At 45.4% G+C, this 19,761-nt stretch overlaps 2 protein-coding genes across 3 annotated transcripts in view; both read right to left on the reverse strand.

Moving 5' to 3' along the window:
• Window positions 1-19,761, reverse strand: part of PLXNC1 (plexin C1) — a 331,134-nt gene that overhangs the window by 195,566 nt on the left and 115,807 nt on the right. The window lies entirely within an intron of this gene.
• The window catches only part of LOC146403563 (uncharacterized), a 201,118-nt gene continuing 183,132 nt past the window's right edge, over window positions 1,776-19,761 (reverse strand). The window contains exon 7 of the mRNA XM_084957596.1: window positions 1,776-4,541. Within this exon, the coding sequence (XP_084813722.1) occupies window positions 4,285-4,541 (257 nt within the window). The 3' untranslated portion in view covers window positions 1,776-4,284. The remainder of the gene's footprint in view (window positions 4,542-19,761) is intronic.

The following is a 19,761-nucleotide window of genomic DNA, read 5'->3' on the forward strand; positions in this document are numbered from 1 at the left end:
GATTCTCAGAAGAGTCAAATTCATAGAGAGGCCGGAAGAAATGTGGTCACCAGGGGCAGGAGGGGGTGAGGAAGGGGGATTATTGTACAAGGTTCCAGTTGGCGGGGATGGAAAAGTTCTGGAGAGGAACACTGCAGGGCTGACAGCCCAACGGAGCGAACATACTGACTGCTACTGAGCTGGATGCTTGCACATGGGGGAAACGGGACATTTCATGTTATGTGTATTTCATTGCAAATGTATATATCCACGAAGGTAAAAAATGTATATCTGAATCTCTTCAAATCTATCTTGTACTTGTCTGCTCTGACTCTCGAAGATGTCAGAAATTGTATGCGAATTGCTTCTTAAAAGTCTGTTATAAATTTGTTTACATCAGAGGGCCAGCTGGTCCCAAAACAATCTCAGGAAAAGAGAGAGAGAGAGAGTGTGTGTGTGTGTGTGTGCACTTGAGGGTGCATGTGTAACGGAGTGTGAAGGAATCTCGTTATACCCAGGCATGTAAAAAGACCAGGTAAAACCAAGACGTTAAAAACCGGTAGACAAGTCCCCCAGGGGCTGGCTGCTCTGTGTTTCTTCTGCTGGAGATTTTGTAGAAAATTGTAAATGTCCTATCACGTACACGTCAAAGTCTGAGGCACAAACAGACCTAACTTTGCAAGTTTTAGGTGTAAAACTTTAGGTAAAAGCAAGTGTGTGAGCCTTTGTTACCCAGATGACTGTGGACGTGGAGTTTCATTCATTCCAGAAACACTTGTGAGCACAGGATGTGTCGGGCAGTGGGGGCAGAAGATGAATTAAGCACAACCCCCTCGACGTCCTGTAAGCAGGACTGGCCACACAATTTGTGTGTGGCCTGGTGAAAAGTGGCGATGTGGAGCCTGTTAGAAAATTAGGCAGAACTTAAAGTGGATGATGACGGCAGAGCATCAAGCCAAGCACGGGGCCCTTGGATGTGCGCCAGTGGAGGGCGCGGAGGCGTGTGCAACCTCGGGGCGCTGGGGCCCCTGAAGCCGGGCTGCCTCCGGAGTCAGTTGCTGACCTCAGGCTCCAGTCAGTCTGAGGACGGCCCAGGAGAGCAGGGCCCCAGCCACACGCGTCTCACTGCCACGTTTACACTGCCTCTCACTTGGACGCAAGTGAATCCCTTTCACCTTTTAACACGCATTTGAGCACCCGTCTATAGCAAAGTTCCAGAAATGTTCTTGTGCTGATATCCTCCATTCGATCAGGTTATAAGCTAGTCGTATTCCACTTCTGCAGCTTCATCTCTACACGCGCCCCCGCCCCCACAAGAGTCCACAGGAGGGCAGGGCGAGGGTAGGCACACAATATCGCACGGAAAGGTTCACCATTTCATTCTGGAGTAAATCATTCTGGATGGGATGATTATGAAAACTACCTTACTGGAGTTCTCACTGTGGCTCAGTGGGTTAGGGACCTGCTGCTGTCTCCAGGAGGATGCAGGTTTGATCCTGGCCTTGCTGCAGTGGGTTAAGGATCTGGCATTGCTGCAAGCTGCAGCACAGGTGCAGATGCACCTTAGATCCAGTGTTCCTGGGGCTGTGGCATAGGCCAGCAGCCGCAGCTCCAATTTGACCCCTGGCCTGGAAACTTCCATATGCCATAGGTGCAGCATAAAAAGAAAAAAACAAAACAAAACAAAACAAAACGAGTAACTTACTACCTGGATTAGGATGATGACGGGAAGGATAACTTATACCTACTACGAAGTAGGCACTGAGTTTGTGCTTAATAGAAACTTCCAAATTTAATTCTCACAAATAAACTTTTATTTGTTTATTTATTTTTTAGCCATGCTCACAGCATGTGGAAGTTCCCGGGCCAGGGATTGAACCTGAGCGGCAGCAGCAACCCCAGCGTGGGATCCTTAACTTGCTGTGCCACAAGGAAGCTCCATGGGTAGATTTATAAAATAGGTACTTTTGTCTTCATTTTAGAGAAGAGAAACTGAGGTTCAGAGAGACTAAGGAACTGGCTCAAGCTCACACAGGCGGTCAGTGATGGAACAGGGATTCGAGCCTAACTTCAAAGCTCTTGAAATTCCCACTAAGTTGGTGGCCCTCCCTCTACACCCACGCCTCTATGCTTCCTAAAACCTGAGGAAAAGAACAGAAATTATTCTAAAAATGAAAGAGTACAAGTTTCCTATCTTGATGCCATCTGGAAATGGGTTGGATAATTTTTGAACCTAGGAGAGAGAATACTTAGGAAGAGAGTATTTCAGTGCATACAAGAAGAGACATATCACCCCCCAAATCAATTTAACTACTATTTATTGAGCAACTACTAAGTACAAGAAACCGTGCTGGATGCTGTGGAGGACACAAGATGACCAGATGGAGAAACTGCCCTCAAAGAGAAGGTCAAGACCAGCACCCAGATGGACAGAGAATGGGACAGAAAATAGTGTGTCCACACTGACACACAAAGAAAGTGTCAGCCTAGAAGGCCAGGCTGGGCTTCTGGAAGAAGTTGGCATTTTTGGCCCAGAACAATGGGCAGGGTTCTGGCAGGAGGAAGGAGGGGTGGGGGTGCCCAGGCAGGATAAGGGGTGCATGGTGCATGTCTGGAGAACAGATGGAGTCTAACCCCTGAGCAGAGGCCGAGTGCTGGGAGCCGATGCAGCTGAGGCAGCTGAGTCAGGACGACTTCGTGGCGGGCCGTGGACCAACCCTGGGGCATCTGTACTCCCTTCAGGAAGGTGAGCCTCTGACAAGTTTTACCCAGGAGGCAACATGATTAAAACTGGGCACCAGGAGACTGAAGCTGGCAGTGGTAAGGGGTGGGGGGGTCAAAAGCTGAGAGCGGGCACCTGAGGCTAACCCAGGTGAGAAACAGCCAAGACCTGAACTTAGGGGGGCTGGGGAGGGTCCTGGACTGACTGTTTAAAAAGATAATTTTTCATTAAAATTAAAAAAAAAAATCGTTGAAGGGGCAATCACATATCTGTAAAATACCCCTTTGTTCTACGAAGTTTCTGGAAGCGAGACAAATTTAAGATAGTATCACTATTATTCAGCCTAAGGATATTTGCCTACAATGCTTGTTGGCTCCTGTGGGATCTGGCTCCCCTTGGAGCAGCCTGGCCTCTCAGGACACCAGTCCTTTTGCACGAGGTGGAACCCACCGCGTTAAACCTCTGCACTTATGTGGCTTCGTCTGGAACATTCCACTCTGCTTGGGCAACCGGGCAGTTTAAAAGGCACACGTGCTTTAAGTAAGAGGTCACTTATGGCGGGTAGAAGATCGGTTCAACCAAACCTGCAGGTCAAGCCTGCTTTAGAAATCTTTCACTCTTTGGGCACCAAAACCAGCCCAAGAGGGCAACCCTTTGACAGGACTGGTTTCTTAGGACCCCCAGGTCCTGGGACAAAGCACCAGAGGAGCCCTTTCCTTGGCCTCCCATGGCAGTCTTTATAACTGGAGGTGTGTCCCCAAGGAGACAGAACAGGGACAACACAAGGAGGAAAAAAGGCAGAGAAGGCATCCGATCCGTCAGTATATCTGAAAGTCATGAACATAGTGTTTTGTTTGTGAAATGCTAGCAGATTGGAAAACACCATGCCAATCAGGAAGCATGCGAAGCCCAGGATGCTGTAACCCTCACCCTGCCTAATGGGCTAAGGCGTCCCTCAGAACCGTGTCTGCAGTGAAGGAAAACAGAGCAGCCCACACATCACTTCCAAGAAGGGGAAAGGCAGTCCGTTCCGGAAAGGCAATACTTCAACCTGTCAGGGCTGGACGATGCGTCCAGGAGAGGGGACGCGGCAGAAGAGCCGTGGGGCGTGGGCTGGAGGAGACTGGCGGAGGCGTTTTGGATTCAGTCCACGCTGATGCGTCCCAGCTCTTCAGCCAAGACTTGCAAAGCTAGGCAGCTTCGTGGTGCAGCAAAGGAGCCCCGGGGCGGCAGACAGATGGAGATGGCGTGGCCGATTCCGAGGTCCAGATGGACTTGCTTTCTCTGGGCGTCTACTAGGGCTTCTAAGCCGCCTCCAGAATTAGATGATCCTTTCATCAACAGTCTGTTGGGAGGGAAGCTTATTTGCCCCTCTCCTCATGATCCCTACAGAAGAGGGGCCCCTTCCCCCCAGTCCTCCCTAGGGAATATCATGGGAAGAACCGTTCCAGCCCTTCTCGTCTTCCTCCGGAAAATGGGGAGGGGGCATGATGTCCACGCACCTCGCTCAGCACGTCTGTCTGCCCACCGGTCCTGCGTGCGATCCCCTGTAGCTCACCTGGTGACCAGGGGGCGATTTCAATTCAGGGGGAAGAGAAGACGCTTCTTGGGGCCTTAGATCCCGGCCAGGTCTTCAAACCGGCCTTCTCGGCAAGAACGCCACTCTGTGTGTGGTCTTTGATTCTTGTGAATGACTTCGCCACTGGTTCAGAGTCCAGAGGGGAGGAGAAAGAGGATTCACGAACACCCTGAAATCTGCAGTGCTGTGGAGACAGCCAGGAAGTGACACGCCAGGGAGAAGCCTCAGTGATGCTCTCCTTGTTTCCCCTGCTTTCAGTCGCTATCAAAGAACAAAATGAGATTTTAGAACTGAGAGCACAGCTATTCTTGACAAAAGCAGCGCTGTGAAGGCTCCAAGGTATGAACAAATGGACTAGGAAAGCCCGGGTGGACGAAAGGCGCCTCCAGTCTGCCCTGGAGGGGACTCTGGCTTCTCTGTTCTTCAGAGGCAGACAGTGACTTGGCCGCCTGCCCCTCCACAGTGGTCCGGGCCTGGCTTCCCTTGTCTATTACACTGGGCCACCAGGGATAAATGCACATGTGGCTTGAGAAAAATTCACCTTCCCCAGCATGACCCAGAGCACCTGCGCCTTCTGTCTTCCTCTGATTTACGGAGCTCAAGGGTCTGTCTCGGTCACCCTTCCATGCAGAGATGTCTTTCAAGGTCTGACCCCTCAGCTGTCAAAGATGATGTAGGAAATCACAAAGCCAAACGCTCCCAAGGGACGCCTGAGGGATTCTCTGCAGACAGCATCTTTAATCCAGGGGCAAAAATCACCAACCCCTCCAAGATCTCGCCTTGTAAAGTTTCTAGTCTTTTCCTTCCACAATGTGCCAATTTATAGGGAGGGGTTGAAATGAAGAGAAGGCTGAAAAATGTTGCCATGAGATGAGCCATATAAATTACAGCTTAAAAAAAAAAAAACAAAAAACTTCCATCTGGGATTGGCTGTTGACTTTATGGGAAAAAAAAAAATTCTACCAAGAGACAGGGATGTGGCTATGGCTTTGTGGTGGTGAAGTTCCCTTTGGCACCCTTACACTCTGCAGGGCAGCCCTGGAACTAGGCACACAGTGGTAAGGACACAGGCTTTGAAGATGACCAAACCTACATTCAAAGCCCGTTCTGGAGTTCCCGTCATGGCGCAGCAGAAATGAATCCAACTAGGAACCATGAGCTTGTGGGTCTGATCCCTGGTCTCGCTCAGTGGGTTAAGGATCTGGCGTTGCCGTGAGCTGTGGTGTGGTCGCAGATGTGACTTGGATTCTTCACGGCTGTGGCTCTGGCATAGGCTGGCAGGTGTACCTCTGATTAGACCCCTAGCCTGGGAACCTCCATATGCCAAGGGTATGGCCTTAAAAAGCAAAAACAAACAAACAAACAAAAAACAATAACAACAAAAAAAACCCCAACCAACCAAACAAAAAACACAAAGCCAGTTCTGCCACTTACTAACTCAGCAAGTTCCTTAACATCTTTGCATTTCAGTTTTCTTAGCTGTAAAATGGGGATTATGACATCTGTACCCCAAACAGTCTCTGGCTGGCATTAAATAATTAATAGGCCCAAGTTCTTAGAACAATGTCTAGCACAGCAAGCATTCAGTCATTATCGATTTTTATTGCTGTTTGCATAAAAAGTCTACCCTTCCCTGTTAAGATTCATAGCTAACAATTCTTAGTGCTGGTTGTTGGCCAGGTTGCTAAGCAACAGTGCTCCAGAATTTCTATATATCAGATTTTAAGCGGGGCTAGGGAATTTCTCTTCAGCCGCATTTGCATATTCTTCAACAAAATATTGAAAAACACCCAGCTATCACCCTTACATAGATGCTCTTCATTTTGGGGGTACTTTGTGAGGGAAGATGATGGAGATTATTTAGGGGCCTAAAATTCTTTACCGATATCATCTCAATCCACGACAGCTTCAAGGTAGGCATTTAGAACCGCAGTAGTTTGGGTTAAAGCTAGTTTAGCAAATGCCCAGATCGCCCTGCTTTAACATAATAAAAAGTTGATTTCTCACTCACTTAGGTCTATTTTGAGCAATCCTGGGTGGGCAGGCTTCTGGGTGGGGTAGGAGTCTAGGCTCCTTCTCTCTCTGCCTCTGCCCTCCTCTAAGTCTTCAAAATTCTCTCCTCTCAGCAGTCATTTGGGGAAAGAGTCGCTGGGGGAGTCACTCACTTCTTAACCACTCTGCTCAGGAATGGTCCCTTCTGCTCACCCGCCACTGGTGACAATAAGCCACACGTGGCCGTAAAGGGGACTGGGAAGTGTCGGCACTGATGAGGCAGCCACATGCCCACACTGTGGACGGGTGGCCAGCCAGCTGCTTCTGTCACAAGAACTGTCCTTCTTACAGCTGGAGAAAGCAAGGCTTAAGGAGCTTAACTAGTCTAAGGGCAGAACCAACAGGGGGTTGACTGTTGACTTTGCTTTTTAATGATTATTCCCAAACTGCCTCTGACGGGCCACTGATGCTGCGGGAAAGAAGGAGTGAGGAGAAAAGGTTTCCTTGGCTCATCTCTTTCCTCTTATTTGTGGGCACTCTCAGGATGGAGCTCCTGAATCCCATGATTCTCATTTTTGCAGGTGAATTCCCAGGATGCTGAAATAAGCAACCACAGAGCCCCGTGGTCCACTGTTGAAAGTGCCGCATCACCCATCTCTTCATGCCAAGCCCATTTGTTTTGACTCTGCCAGACAAGTGAGTTGGTCCTATTTTAAGGTCTCTAGAGAAGTGGGAGACTTCCTCCGTAACCCACGCGAGTGTTTCAGTGACCTGTTCCTATAGTAGCCACTGGGGGGCACCACCCAGGTTCCCTTCCTTGGCCACGCAGGCATCCCATGGCTGCTCTAAGTGGTAGCTGCTGTGGGATCTCAGCTTTACCCTCCTCAAGAACGGTCCTCAGCCAGCCGGGACCTCTTCACTCAGAGATACTTGGGAGGTTATGTTCCCTTCGTGCTGTCAGGGGTGGTCTGCCCCAGGGCCTGACTGATCCTGGGGTATAAAAGCCTGGTCCTCTTGCTTTGAGGTAGGACAATTCCTTGATGCTATTCAAGCTCCTGAACCCCCTGTGGGACCAGGCTGATGGTAGGCAGGGGAACCCACATCTCCATCTCCTTCCCCTGCTCTCACCCACTTCCCTAACTCCCTTATACCCTGCCGCAATCTCTCCCTGCAATCTCTCCCCCTCTGCTTTTAGGGAACTAGCTCCAAGACAGCACCCAGCTAGGAAGGTCTCATTCTCCGAACCACAAGCCTCCATCCTTGGAAGGCAGAGCAAACGGCCGATCACTCTCAGCAATTGCCTCATAATTTGAAGACCTTTAAAATGCCTGCTTTTCTCCCACCTTCTATTCTCTAGACACAATTATAGCTTTTTAACTACTGGTTATGGTTTCAGTTTTAGCATCAACATCACTGCTCAGAATGTGGGAGTTTAGAACAGGCCCATTTAGCAGAAAATGGGTTCATGGAAGGATTATTCCATGGAGCATCAGTATCACAACCAACTATGACAATGACGAATGGTTTCAGCATCTCGAAAGACTTTCCCATCTTTACGTCATTTAGCCATCATAACTCTGTGGGAGGAAGTTCTATTTTTTTTTAATGAGGAGACTTGGGCAAAGAGAGGTTAAGTGAGCTGCTTACATTTACGGAACTAAAGACATAACCAGCACAGCAAAGACCAAAAAGAGGAGTTTTGACCTCTGGGCCTGGACGCGTTTTATGAGCTTCTCGTATGGGTCATTTTATGATGATGAATCAGTGAAAAACTGGGTTTGGCTGAGAGTAAGAGAGCCCCAAGAATAAAAACCCCCAGGCTTTATTCTTCCACAAAAAAAAGAGGTCTGGGAGGGAAGGAGCCTGGAGTCGTGGACACCTTCACAAAGTCATCAGCGATTTGGACGGCTTTGCCTTTCTGTCCTACCGTTGGTGCTCTTGAGGATCCTTTGACCCCACTTTCTTGGCCCAAGGTGGTCTCTGGAGCCCCAGCCATCATCGGCGAGTTTCAGGCAGGGAGGTGGAGGAAGGAAAGAAGAGAGGCGGCTCCTTCCCTTGGAGGAGATTTCTGGGAAGGTGCATGTGGTACTTCTGCCCATTTCTCATTGGCCAGACACATGACCATGGCTACAGGGTAGTGAATCCAAAGTCCCAAGATTGTTCATTGCTAGTCTCCCTTCCAAAAGGCTATACCTAATTTTATACTACGTTCAATCATCTTTAGGAATGATTTGTTGAGCCATTACTGTGTGCAAGTCACTCTCCTGGGCGTAGAAAGGAGACACGCAGCAGGGAGGGATGTGGGTCAGAATCACTGGGGGCTCTTGGCACCGCCCTGAGAATTCTGCTCCTGTAGTCAGACTGCCACGTTTCATCTTCCCTCCACCCCAACCCTGATCCATGGGGGTGCAGTCAGGAGGGTGCCGTGCATGTGTCCAAAGCAAAAAGAAAGATCAAGGGTCAGTGACCCAGGAAGACGTCTCGCCCATAGCCGGCGTGCTTTGGGAAACATGCATGGTCTATTTGTTTGGTTGTGCCCCGCTTCCTTCTGAAAAAGAAAAAAGAGTAGCTTCTTCCCCATGAGTAAAACAAGGGTAAAGACAGTAAATGGAAGATCAGAAGGAGAAGCTGGGTTGGGACATCCTGGCTCTTGGTTAAAACAGAAAGTTGCTAGGATCCATTACTATGACTACCCAGCAAGAGGGGAAGGCGGCTCAGTGGGAGACAGTGCACTTGCCTTAGCATCACAGTCTATGAGATTTACTGTGACAGATAATAAGAGATATACCACTATTTTGTGTATTGTAATGTATCACTAAGAAAAGGAAAACACTGTCAAATAAATTATGACTTCCCATAGCTGGCAAGATGCATTCTAATTTAAAAGATGTTAAAATGTGAAATAAGTGACCTTGATATCAGTGGTATATGGTGCTCATTTTTTTGGCTGCGCCCATGGCACGCAGGATTTCCCAGGCCAGGGATTGAACCTGTGCGGCAGTAGTGACAATGCCAGATCTTTAACCTATAGGCCATCGGGGAACTCAGGTACTCCTTTAATGAATACATTTCTATAGGCAGATACAGTAGGGTAACATAGAATTCAAGCTCTCTTGTGACATGAGTTAACACAGAGGTAGAATGAAAGAATATTCGTTTACGATGTTCCGCTAACTGGGAAGAGATGTTTCCCACCATGAAAGGAAAAAAACAAAAGCAAAAACCTAAGAATCCCACACCTAGTTCTGTGATCAAACTGTTGGAAGTAGCTTTCTGGAGGCCTGACTTGGCATTGATTTCACCAGCTATGATTCCTGGGTCCAGAGGGTTACAGGGATGGCACCTGTTAGACACAGGTTGGCCAGAGAACAGGTGTGGGGCCCTAGAGCATTGTCCTTGGGGATGTTGAATCCCCCCCGGAATTTGTATGGGACCTTGAGCTACTTAACCTATTTCTCTGAAACAATGCCTATTGTATCTCTCACAGGGTATTATGGAGAGCAAGTAAATCAGTCACTTAAAACACACTTGCCAGAGGAGGGAATAGAAAGGAAAATCTGCTTATGTATAAAATAATAATATTTATTACCACAACATCCAAAATCAACAAATACTTTCTTTGTGCCACACATGCCTTAAAGGTGACAACAGGTCCTATTTTTGCCTTCTTCTTTCTAGTTGGCAGAGCCTGCTTCCTGGAGAAAGTGGCTCAGATATTCATTTTTCCTTGCTTCCTTTTCAGCTAGGGTCAGGGTCTCCTAGTGTGAAAATACTTGGGGGTCCCTGAGACCCTTTCAGGAATCTGTAAAGTCAAGACTTTTTTCAAAATTATATCTGCCATCATACACTTCTTTCTCTCTCTCTTTATCCTTTTCTTTTTCTCTTCCTTCCTTCCTTCCTTCCTCTTTCTCTGTCATGTATACTTATCATCATCCATCCATCTCCCAAAAGATAGGGTGTGTGTAACACAAATCCAACAAAATATACATATAGAATTATTTCAAAATGTTATTTGCCCTTCTCCTCATATTGTCTTTTGCACTCATGTTGCACTAGCAGTGGTGGGTACAAATTGCTGGTGGTTTAGAATGAATTATGGCACCAAACTGTAGTCACTGAATTCTTTACCACTATACAGTTTTACAAAAGCATTTTCCTTAAGAATGTCCTTGAGGCAGCAAAAATTATCATTTTATTACATCTTCACTCTTGACTTGGGAAGTACACATGAGGCATTTCTACTGCAGAGCAAATGGTGGTTGTCCTGAGAAATTTGTGCAGTTGTTTGAGTTGCAAACTGAACTAGCTGTTTGGTTGTTTTTTTTTTTTTTATGGAACTTTACTTTTGTTTGAAATAACAACTGATGGAAAAACTATGATTATTCAGGATTGGGTATTTATTAGAAATGTTTTCCAAAATGTAATAAGTTAGGCATATCAAGGAAAATAACAAATAATACCTGCTGCCAATGATAAAATTCAAGCTTTCAAAAGAAATTAGAATGAGATTGCTGGTGATATTAATGAATGGGATTTTTTATATTGTAAGATGAAATGTGTCAACATTTGGAAGATTTGCAAAACTTAGTGAACTAATATTTTCCAAATGACCAATTCATATAATTATTCGAATTAGTTCAAAGTACAGGGTTTTAATGCAATCAAAATTGGAAAATTCCTTGCTATGTTTTCAGATCTCGCATTGCAACTAACCATTAAGAAACTATGACTTGTCAAGTTCTGGTACAATCACAAAGAATATTTACAATTATCTGAAATATAGCTGTCTTCTATTATTTCCCTTAAGTCAGACACTGAACAAATCTGTAAAAATGCAAAATGATGCCCCTCTTCTCATAAAATTTTTCCTTGGAAATTATAGTTATTTTTCATAAAAGAATATTTTTTCATGTTATGGGTTTATTACTTTTTTTTTTTTTTTGGTTTTTTAGGGCCATACCCATGACATATGGAAGTTCCAAGGCTAAGGGTTTTATTGGAGCTGTAGCTGCCAGCCTACACCACAGCCCACAGCAACACCTGATCTGAGCCACATCTGCAACTTACACCACAGCTCACGGCCACCCTGGATCCTTAACCCAATGAGGGAGGCCAGGGATCGAACCTGCATCTTCATGGATTCTCGTCAGATTTGCTTCCACTGAGCCACAACCGACAGGAACTCCTATTATGGTCATTTTTAAATGAATGAATAACTATTTTAGAAATGTCTGTTTTAATATCTAATATGGTAAACATTGACAGATAGAACTCAAAAACAAAAGCTCTCTAGGGTCTTCAATATTTTAAAGAGTGTCAAGTGATCCTAAGATCAAAAAAACACGTTTGAGGACCCTGAGCTAGGACACTGTCATGTGACCCAGTCTTGAACACTGGGTCTGGATGGGGTGGGGGGGGGGGGTCTTCTGGGAGAGGTTTTTTCTCCTTCAGAAAAACGTTCCCGTGCATGGAAGTGACTGGGTGAAGATTCAGTTCTCATAGCTGAGACAGCTGTCTTGCAACCATGTGGAGAGACCCTAGAGCCTTAAAGCCAAATCGCTGGTAACCTGGGTCCCACCCAACACAAAAGCCCAAGCATTGGCCAAACAGTCTCTGATTGCTCACTGTAAGAAAGGCAGGGAAAGACCCGAAGAACCTGAAAGTCATAAGGGTTTGCATACACAGTCCCACGCCCCCATCTGAAAGCAGATGGATCACAGGAAACCTTGCTTAAGGCAAAATGGTGCAAAGTGAATAGCACTCCCCCTTTTCCGAAAGTGTGCATCACGCAACTTCACTTTTATGAAAGCCCTCCATCAGTACCTGCTTTGGCAAACTGGAAGAAATCCAAAGACGAGTTTTACTTTTATGAACAAAGCTGTTACCTGTGCGAACACAGGTAAGAAGTGGAGGCTGCATGTATTATCTCTTCAAAGCTGGCCTTGTGATGGTTTATAGAAGTGGCCCATGGAGCAGATAGGAGTCATGAGATAATCAGCCCCAGTGGATGGGGCTACAATTTTAAGAAAATCTGGAGAGGGTCTGTAGAGGCTTGAAGAGTGCTGCCCTTACCCTCCCCCCATCCCCTGTCCATCTGGAACCTCAGCATGTGACCTGACTTGGAAATAAAGTCTCTGCAGATGTAACTAATTAACTCAAGTGAGGTCATATTGCATTAGGGTGGGCCCCCAATCCAATGACTGCTGTGTTTATGCAAGAGAGGAGAGAAGACAGAGACAGATACAGGAAAGAAGGCTACGTGAACCCAGGGGCACAGACTGGAGGGACATCTGGTTAGGAGACCAGAAACCAAGGATTTCCAGGAGCCTCCTAGAGCTAGGAAGGAGTCTCTCTGAGAGACTTCGGAGCGCCGCTGACATCTTCATTTCATAGTTCTAGCCACCGGAACTGTGGAGGAATACATTTCTGTTGTTCTAAGCTACCTGACGTGTGGCACTTGGTTTTGGTAACCCTAGGAAATGAACACAGGGTTCGAAAGAGAATCTTCATAGTATTTAAGGTTGGGAAATACTGAGAGTACAACGCCTAGAACAAGAGAAAAACCACTTCTTATCCTAAGTCCAAGCTCAATATGTTTTTCACAAAGGAAAGAAAGCAACTGTTTTCTATGACTGCCCTGGGAAGAATGAGGAGTGGCGGCCTGGAAAGCTTTCCACTGGGAGTCCAGTTGCGGTTTTAGGTCTGCCTCCTGGTTCTGGTTCTCCTGGGCTTTAAGCAAGCATCTTCACTGTCTCGTACTTTAGTTTGCTCGTCTGTTATATGAAGGGATTGACTCAAATGAGCTAGAAGATGTCATTCGGCTCGAAACTCATTTATTCTTATTTACAGTGAGGAAAATTTTCTGGATAGAAGAGAGATGTTCCAATGTCTCAGTGTCTCAGTGGATTCCCAAATAATATTGTGGATTTTCTTCTTTGGCACTGTTTGTAAATAGGATCATTCTGAGAGCTGCAATGTGGGGGGTCAACTATGTGCTGCGCAATATGCCTTTAAGACAGGAATTGCCAAGTTCAAATGCCTTCAGCAACCACACCGTAACAGAAGTGAGTCAAGTCAGCTGGGTGTAATAAAATAGGGAACGGTGTGGACTGTGGCGAATTATCGTGCTCCGATGCCCTTCAAAGGAGGCGACTGTTGCTAAGCTCCAGCAAGTGGTCACCAAGCAGCAATGTGGACCTTGGGTGCCAAATCTTCAGATTTTCAAAAGGAAGCCAGAATGTTAATGTGAAGCCTCTCAAATTTTAAACGTTTTAGTAACTGACTTAAATTTAAAAAAACAACATTGCTGGAGAAACAAAACACTTCTACTGACTCAATGTGGTCCCTGAAGTTACCAGTTTGTAACTTTTGCTTTAGGGCCTTGGAATCAGTGTTTCCTAAAACCAATAAAAAGCTTAAGGAAATGTGCAAGCACGTTAGCATCTCTTATTTGCAAGTTTACATGGGAAACTGGTTTTAGGGGATGTCCTAAGAATAGATAATATTATCTCCATTTCATTTTGTGGCTAAGGAAACCGAAGGCAAACAAGTTTCCATGCCTTAAGAGAGCTGTACGTACAACTTAGATTTAGAACTTAGATTTGCTGACTCTTTGCCCGGTATTCCTTCCATCAGCTCCTTCTGCCACTCATGGTAATGAGAGGGTACCAGGCAAGAGCTATTTGTGTTGACATATCCCATGCACATGGATTTTGGTATTGGAAACAGCTCAAAGGTATAAATATTATCTTAAGAGAATTGGTAGGTTGTGTCTGAACCTTGTTATATGGCAGGAAAAGAAAATGATTGGGAAATTTGGTGTTGGTCCAAGGTATCTGGTAATTATAGGATGTGATTGAAATTGTAAGGACCAAAATATCATCAGAAGTAGAAAAGGTCATATGAAATAGTAATTTGAAAATTACCAGAAAAGCAAAAGGGAAAATATCAGAAAGGGATTCCAGAGGCAATTACATAGGGCTATTATTACTTACAGATGACAATATCCATCTGTGATGGTTAATCTTATGAGCTGATGTGACTGGGCTAAGTGATGCCCAGAGAGCTGGTTAAACATTATTTCTAGGTGTGTCTGTGAGGCTGTTTCTGGAAGAGAATAGGAGACCCAGTAAAGAGGGTGGCCCCTACCGGTCTAGGTGGGCGTTTACCAGGACATTGAGGGCTTTTCTAGAACAAAAAGGTGGAGGAAAGGCGAATCTGCTCTCTGCCTGAGCTGAGACATCCAGCTTTTGTTCTCATACTTTGGTGCTCCTGGCTCTTGGGCCTTCTGACTCAGAGGGCCTTACACCATTGAACCCCTTGAAGCTCCGGCATTCAGCTCTGAGCTGGAGCTGCACTAGCAGCTCTCCTGCAGTTTGCACGTGGCAGATCATAGGACTTCTCAGCCTCTACAACCACAGGAGCCAATCCTTCTTAATCAGTCTACCTTTCTGTCTACACACACACACACACACACACACACACACACACACAAAGTGGTTCCACTTCTCCTGCAAACCCTGATTAACACACATCCTTTCATTAACCCTTCCATTCTTTAGCTTAATATCCGAGTATTATTGTTATATTCCAGGTAGTATATAAACAACAAAGAGACAATAGTAAACAAGATAGACATGGTTCCTTTTCTCCTAAGGCTTCCAGTATAGAGGAAGAAACACATACATAAGCAGCAAGTATGGACCCTAAATACTCAAGCCCCAAAGATGAATTCGCCAAGCATTTGCCCGAGTGTCATCTTGTTCACCTGGGCACAGTTTTTTCCCTCAGTGAATACACTAGCAGTGTGCCACTTCATCCTCTGCTTAGAACCATAAACCTGAATTTAAGGAAGACATGGGGCTAAGGCTGGCGTCTGAGAACCTCCTCTGAACCTCAGCTCCTTTTCTTTAAGTGACAGGCACTGTGATGTGGAAATGCCACTATAAATGGTTAGCTTTATGATTCTGATGTCTCTGCTTCTAGAACATAGTAAAAGTACATTTTGTACACAAAGAATGAATCCCAATGTAAACTACGGACCCTGGTTAATAATACGGTATCAGTATCAGTTTGACAGTTGTAAATGTACCAGATTTGGACATGCGAGATGCTAATAGCAGGGGCAACTGCATCTGATGGCAGGGAGAAGGGGGATAGGGGAACGCTTTACCTTCTACTCAGTATTTCTGTAAACCTAAAATTGCTCTAAAAATAAAGCCTGTTAATTTTTAAAAAGATCAAAAAGTTTCCTTAGTGTCACTCATCTATTAAATTCTAGGAATTCCTGTTGTGACAAATCTGACTAGTATCCACAAGGATGTGGGTTCGATCCCTGGCCCTTGCTCAGTGGGTTAAGGAGCTGGCACTGCTGTGAGCTGGGGTGTAGGTCGCAGACACAGCTCAGATCTGGCACTGCTGTGGCTGTGGTATAGGCCGGCAGGTGCAGCGACGATTCGACGCCTACCCTGGGAACTTCCATATGCTGCAGGTGTGGCCCTAAAATAAATAAATAAATAAATAAGTGAATGAATGAATGAATGAATAAATAAATAAATAAATGTATAATCTTCCCCCCAAAGAAGTGCTTTGGTAAACTGAACTTGTTTACGCTGCCAATCTAAGAAAAGTTTTACACAGAATAAAAGTGACCTTGGCTCCATCCTCTCTGATAATCATAAACCACACTAGTGGGGATGTTAAGTGTGATTTCCTACACTTGCCAACAGAAGGCATCTGTCTTTTATGATCTGACATGGAAAAAAATCTATCAGGTGTCAGTGTCCCCCCAGTATTAGAACTTCATTATAACTTTGCCTGGCCTTAGCAAGGATGCTTAATATTTGAGAACTTGTCTTACTCGGGTCTGAAGTTCTATTCTTATCTTCAAAATGTGCACAACACCATTCCACACAAAGTGGTTTTTTTCCCTTTATGTTCACCTCCCTTTGGGAGCAGTTAGAGAAGCCTTTCTCTTGTAACACAGGATACGGGCGCTGGGAAGGGCAAGGCTCTTAGTGTTTCCCACAGAATATACGCTTGGTTGCTAAGCTGTTTTTGCTTTTGTTTTTTTTCTGTTTTGTTGTTGTTGCAATGTTTTTAGAGTATTTTTCCAATGCTTTCAACTGCTGGAATGGGTTACTAAAACAACTGTGTAATGCTGAGTCTCCACTGTCTGCAGTTAACTTCCTCCCCAGTCCAGGTAGGGGCAAAGTAAAGACTACACAGTACTGTTCTAGAACAGGGGTCAGAACAAAGCTTGGGGTCACCAGAAGAGGCAGGAAGGGAAAATGTGAGACTCCCTGGGAAATCCTCAGAAAAGGATTTTTAACTTGATAACCTTGAGCTTGCTAAGATGCACAAGGCAGAGAGAGAACAACAAAATCAGACCTCGTCTCTCTCCCCACCTCTCAGTTTCAATGTCTGTTGACTGATATCACTTCCCTCCTGCTCCCCATCCATCCTTCCACCCTTCACATACCAGGACTGCTTATTCAGGGCAAAGCCCAGTTGACAACTCTCTCCCTGGGTTTTTATTTGAAAGGAATGTTTTGGTCTAACAAACTTACTGGATGACAAGATCAGCACCTCGAGGGGACCATTCCATTACCTAAAACTTGCCCCCCAAGTCCACTTCGGAGACCTCTCTATCTCCTTCTCTCTTAGAGAGTCACCTTTCATTAGTCACAACACTTACGGACATAAAGTCACCATGGCCACTGAATGCTTAAATTCTAAACCACTGTTCCTGTAGGAAATACAGGGTTAGGATCCTGAGAGCCTCTGGTCACAACATTTTTATCAACCAATCAATATATACCTTAGTTTTATGTTTGTTTCTGTTCAGAGACACCTTCTTTAATATATAACATTGAACTCATAACCAAAAGCTCTGTAAACTCAAGCTTGAGCAAAGCTTATCTAACACATATATTTTTTCCATAAGGTACATCACAGACATTTTTTTTTTTTTTTTCCTTTTCAGGGTTGCACCTGTGGCATGTGGAAGTTCCCAGGCTAGGGGTTGAATCGGAGCTGCAGCTGCTGGCCCACGCCACAGCCACAGCAACTCAGGATCTGAGTCATGACTGCAACCTACACCACAGCTCATGGCAACACTGGAGAGTTAACCCACTGAGTGTGGCCAGGGATTATAAACCCACATCCTCATGGATACTAGTCTGGTTCATTACTGCCCTCGGCCTTCTTAGAAACACTAGACAATATTTTAGCTCCATACTTGAGAAAACTTTAAACAGTGACATAATCAATAAAAAGCACAAAATGTGAAAAACACAGTACTCAATAAATCATGAGAAAGGATGCTTATTTACAGCATGAAAGCTTAAGTGAGAAGGCAGAGCATCACTTGTTCAACCTCAGCTGGGAATACGCAAATAAGGGAGACTCATATAATTTGCTGCTCTGAGCACATACATGTCCAGGAATGACCCTGAAGACGCTTCAAGTGTTGCTTTTTGCGTTATGTGTGAATTTACAAGTAGGAGAATTTGCAAATACAGAATCTAATAACAGTGAAGATCCATGGTATTTTCAACCCTTTCTTTCTTCCGTTCTTCCTCACCAGCAGCATTTCAATCTTCTCAAGTTTTTCATATGTTAACCTCTACCTCCTGCTTTCTTCTGATTACTAACTTATCTCTCTGCTCTCCTTCTCAGACAAAGCTCTTGCAAGAGCATGCCATGCCTTCATCTGGAGAGGTCCTCGTCTGCTCTCTCCCCTTGCTGGTCTTCTACTTCTTGCCCGCAACCATCAGGCTTTTTCACCCTGATCCCTTCCCAAAAAAGGTAGAAGCAAAGTTGGCAATGGCCTTCATCTAGTCAGGTCCATATCCTTGCCTCCTCTGGCTTCAGTGAAGCACTCAGCACTGGGAACCACTCCCTCCTTTAAAGCCTTCGCTGCCAGGATTTCCTGGCCACGCCAATCACTTGGGGTGTTTAGGCTGAGTCTCCCAGTTTAGACTGTCCTTTCTTCCTTTGCCCGGTCTTAGGTCACTGACCATCTTCTCAACCTGCATCTCCCTCTTCCTGGGTGGTCTCATAACTTCCATGGTTTCAAACAGACCCCCTAGGGACGGATGATATCCAGTCTAGGTCTCCATCCCAAATCTCTCTCTTGAACTCCAGACTCATGTCCTACCGCCAGCTGCAGATTACCCATGAAGGTCTACAGCCCTTCAACATGGCCAGATCAACCGGCCTAAAGTGGAGTTATCACTTGCCACTCAAACTGCTGCTTCCTGTATTTCCTGACCTAGTGGATGTCAGGTTTTTTTCACCTTCTCTTATCTCACCACACCATCTGCCACTCTATTGCTCTAATGTCCACCCCTGTTCACCCTCACTGCCAGTACTTTAGCTCCATGGTCGATTATCTTTCACCAGGATTATTGCAGTCACCTTTCAGTTTATCTTTTGACTTTCATGTTATCCCTCTTCAGCTGTTCCTCTGAGAGCGAGCTAAAGATCAAATCTTATTACAGAATGGCCCCGCTTAAAGTCTTTCAATAGCTCCCCACTGTCTTCACGCTAAAAATCTGAACTTATCATGGTTCTTAAGTCACTGTGTGCTCTGAATGGCACTTAGATCTCCAGCCGAATGTCTCAATGCCTCTCCTTCACCCCACCTATTCTGGGCCCGGCCCCACACATCATGCTTATTTGATGATGTGTGTTTCCTGAAAACACTGCTTGCTCTGGACCACAAATCTTCAGAAGAGCTCATCTCCTCTAAAACTCTCCACACAGTATCCCTTTATCTGCAAAACAACTGCTCAGCCAGCTTGGGTATCACTTTTCCAGGAAGCTCTCCCGATGGCCCTGCCCCAGATCAAGATTTAAGTCTCTCCTATGCACATATTCATTACACCAAACCTACCCCAATGCTAACCTGTATCTTGCTGTCTTACAATGGAAATTCACCACGCCTCTTTCCACCATTAGCTTGGACATTCCTTGAGGACAGGAAATGGATTGTATTTATCTTTTAAGTTCTCAGGTCCTAGAAGAGTTCCTAGTATACAATAGGCACTCAATAAATGACTATATGACTCCTATTTGGGGCTATTTTCTCTTGTAGTTCCTTAAGAGAAACTGAGAAGACAATCAAAGGATATTGAAAATTACTCTCTTTCATCCCAGGTCGTCCAAGTGAGCGCTTCCTTTCACCTATCCTCAATTATTTGTCCCAAATAAAAATGACCTCGTTAGGAATGTTAACAGCTAACTTGCTGAGCTCTTGAAAGTGCGCCAGGCACTTCACAATGCCCTCTGCCTGTAGAAAGCATTTAATGCTTACAGCTACCCTACAGGTGGGTGTTATCCTTGGCCTCATTTTACAGATGAGGAAGCTGAAAAAGAGAGTCATTGGTCCAAGATCGCCAGTATAGCCAGTGGTAGCACATGCATTACTAATCATAATTCCACCAAATGGAAACAGGTAGAAAACATCATTATTCTCGAAAGGGTT

The sequence above is a fragment of the Sus scrofa genome, chromosome 5 (genome assembly GCF_054392235.1).
Source record: "Sus scrofa isolate SSC_HxYL_T2T_F1_AM1 chromosome 5, Sscrofa_HxYL_maternal_Yorkshire_Landrace_v2.0, whole genome shotgun sequence".
Classification (NCBI taxonomy): Eukaryota; Metazoa; Chordata; class Mammalia; order Artiodactyla; family Suidae; genus Sus; species Sus scrofa.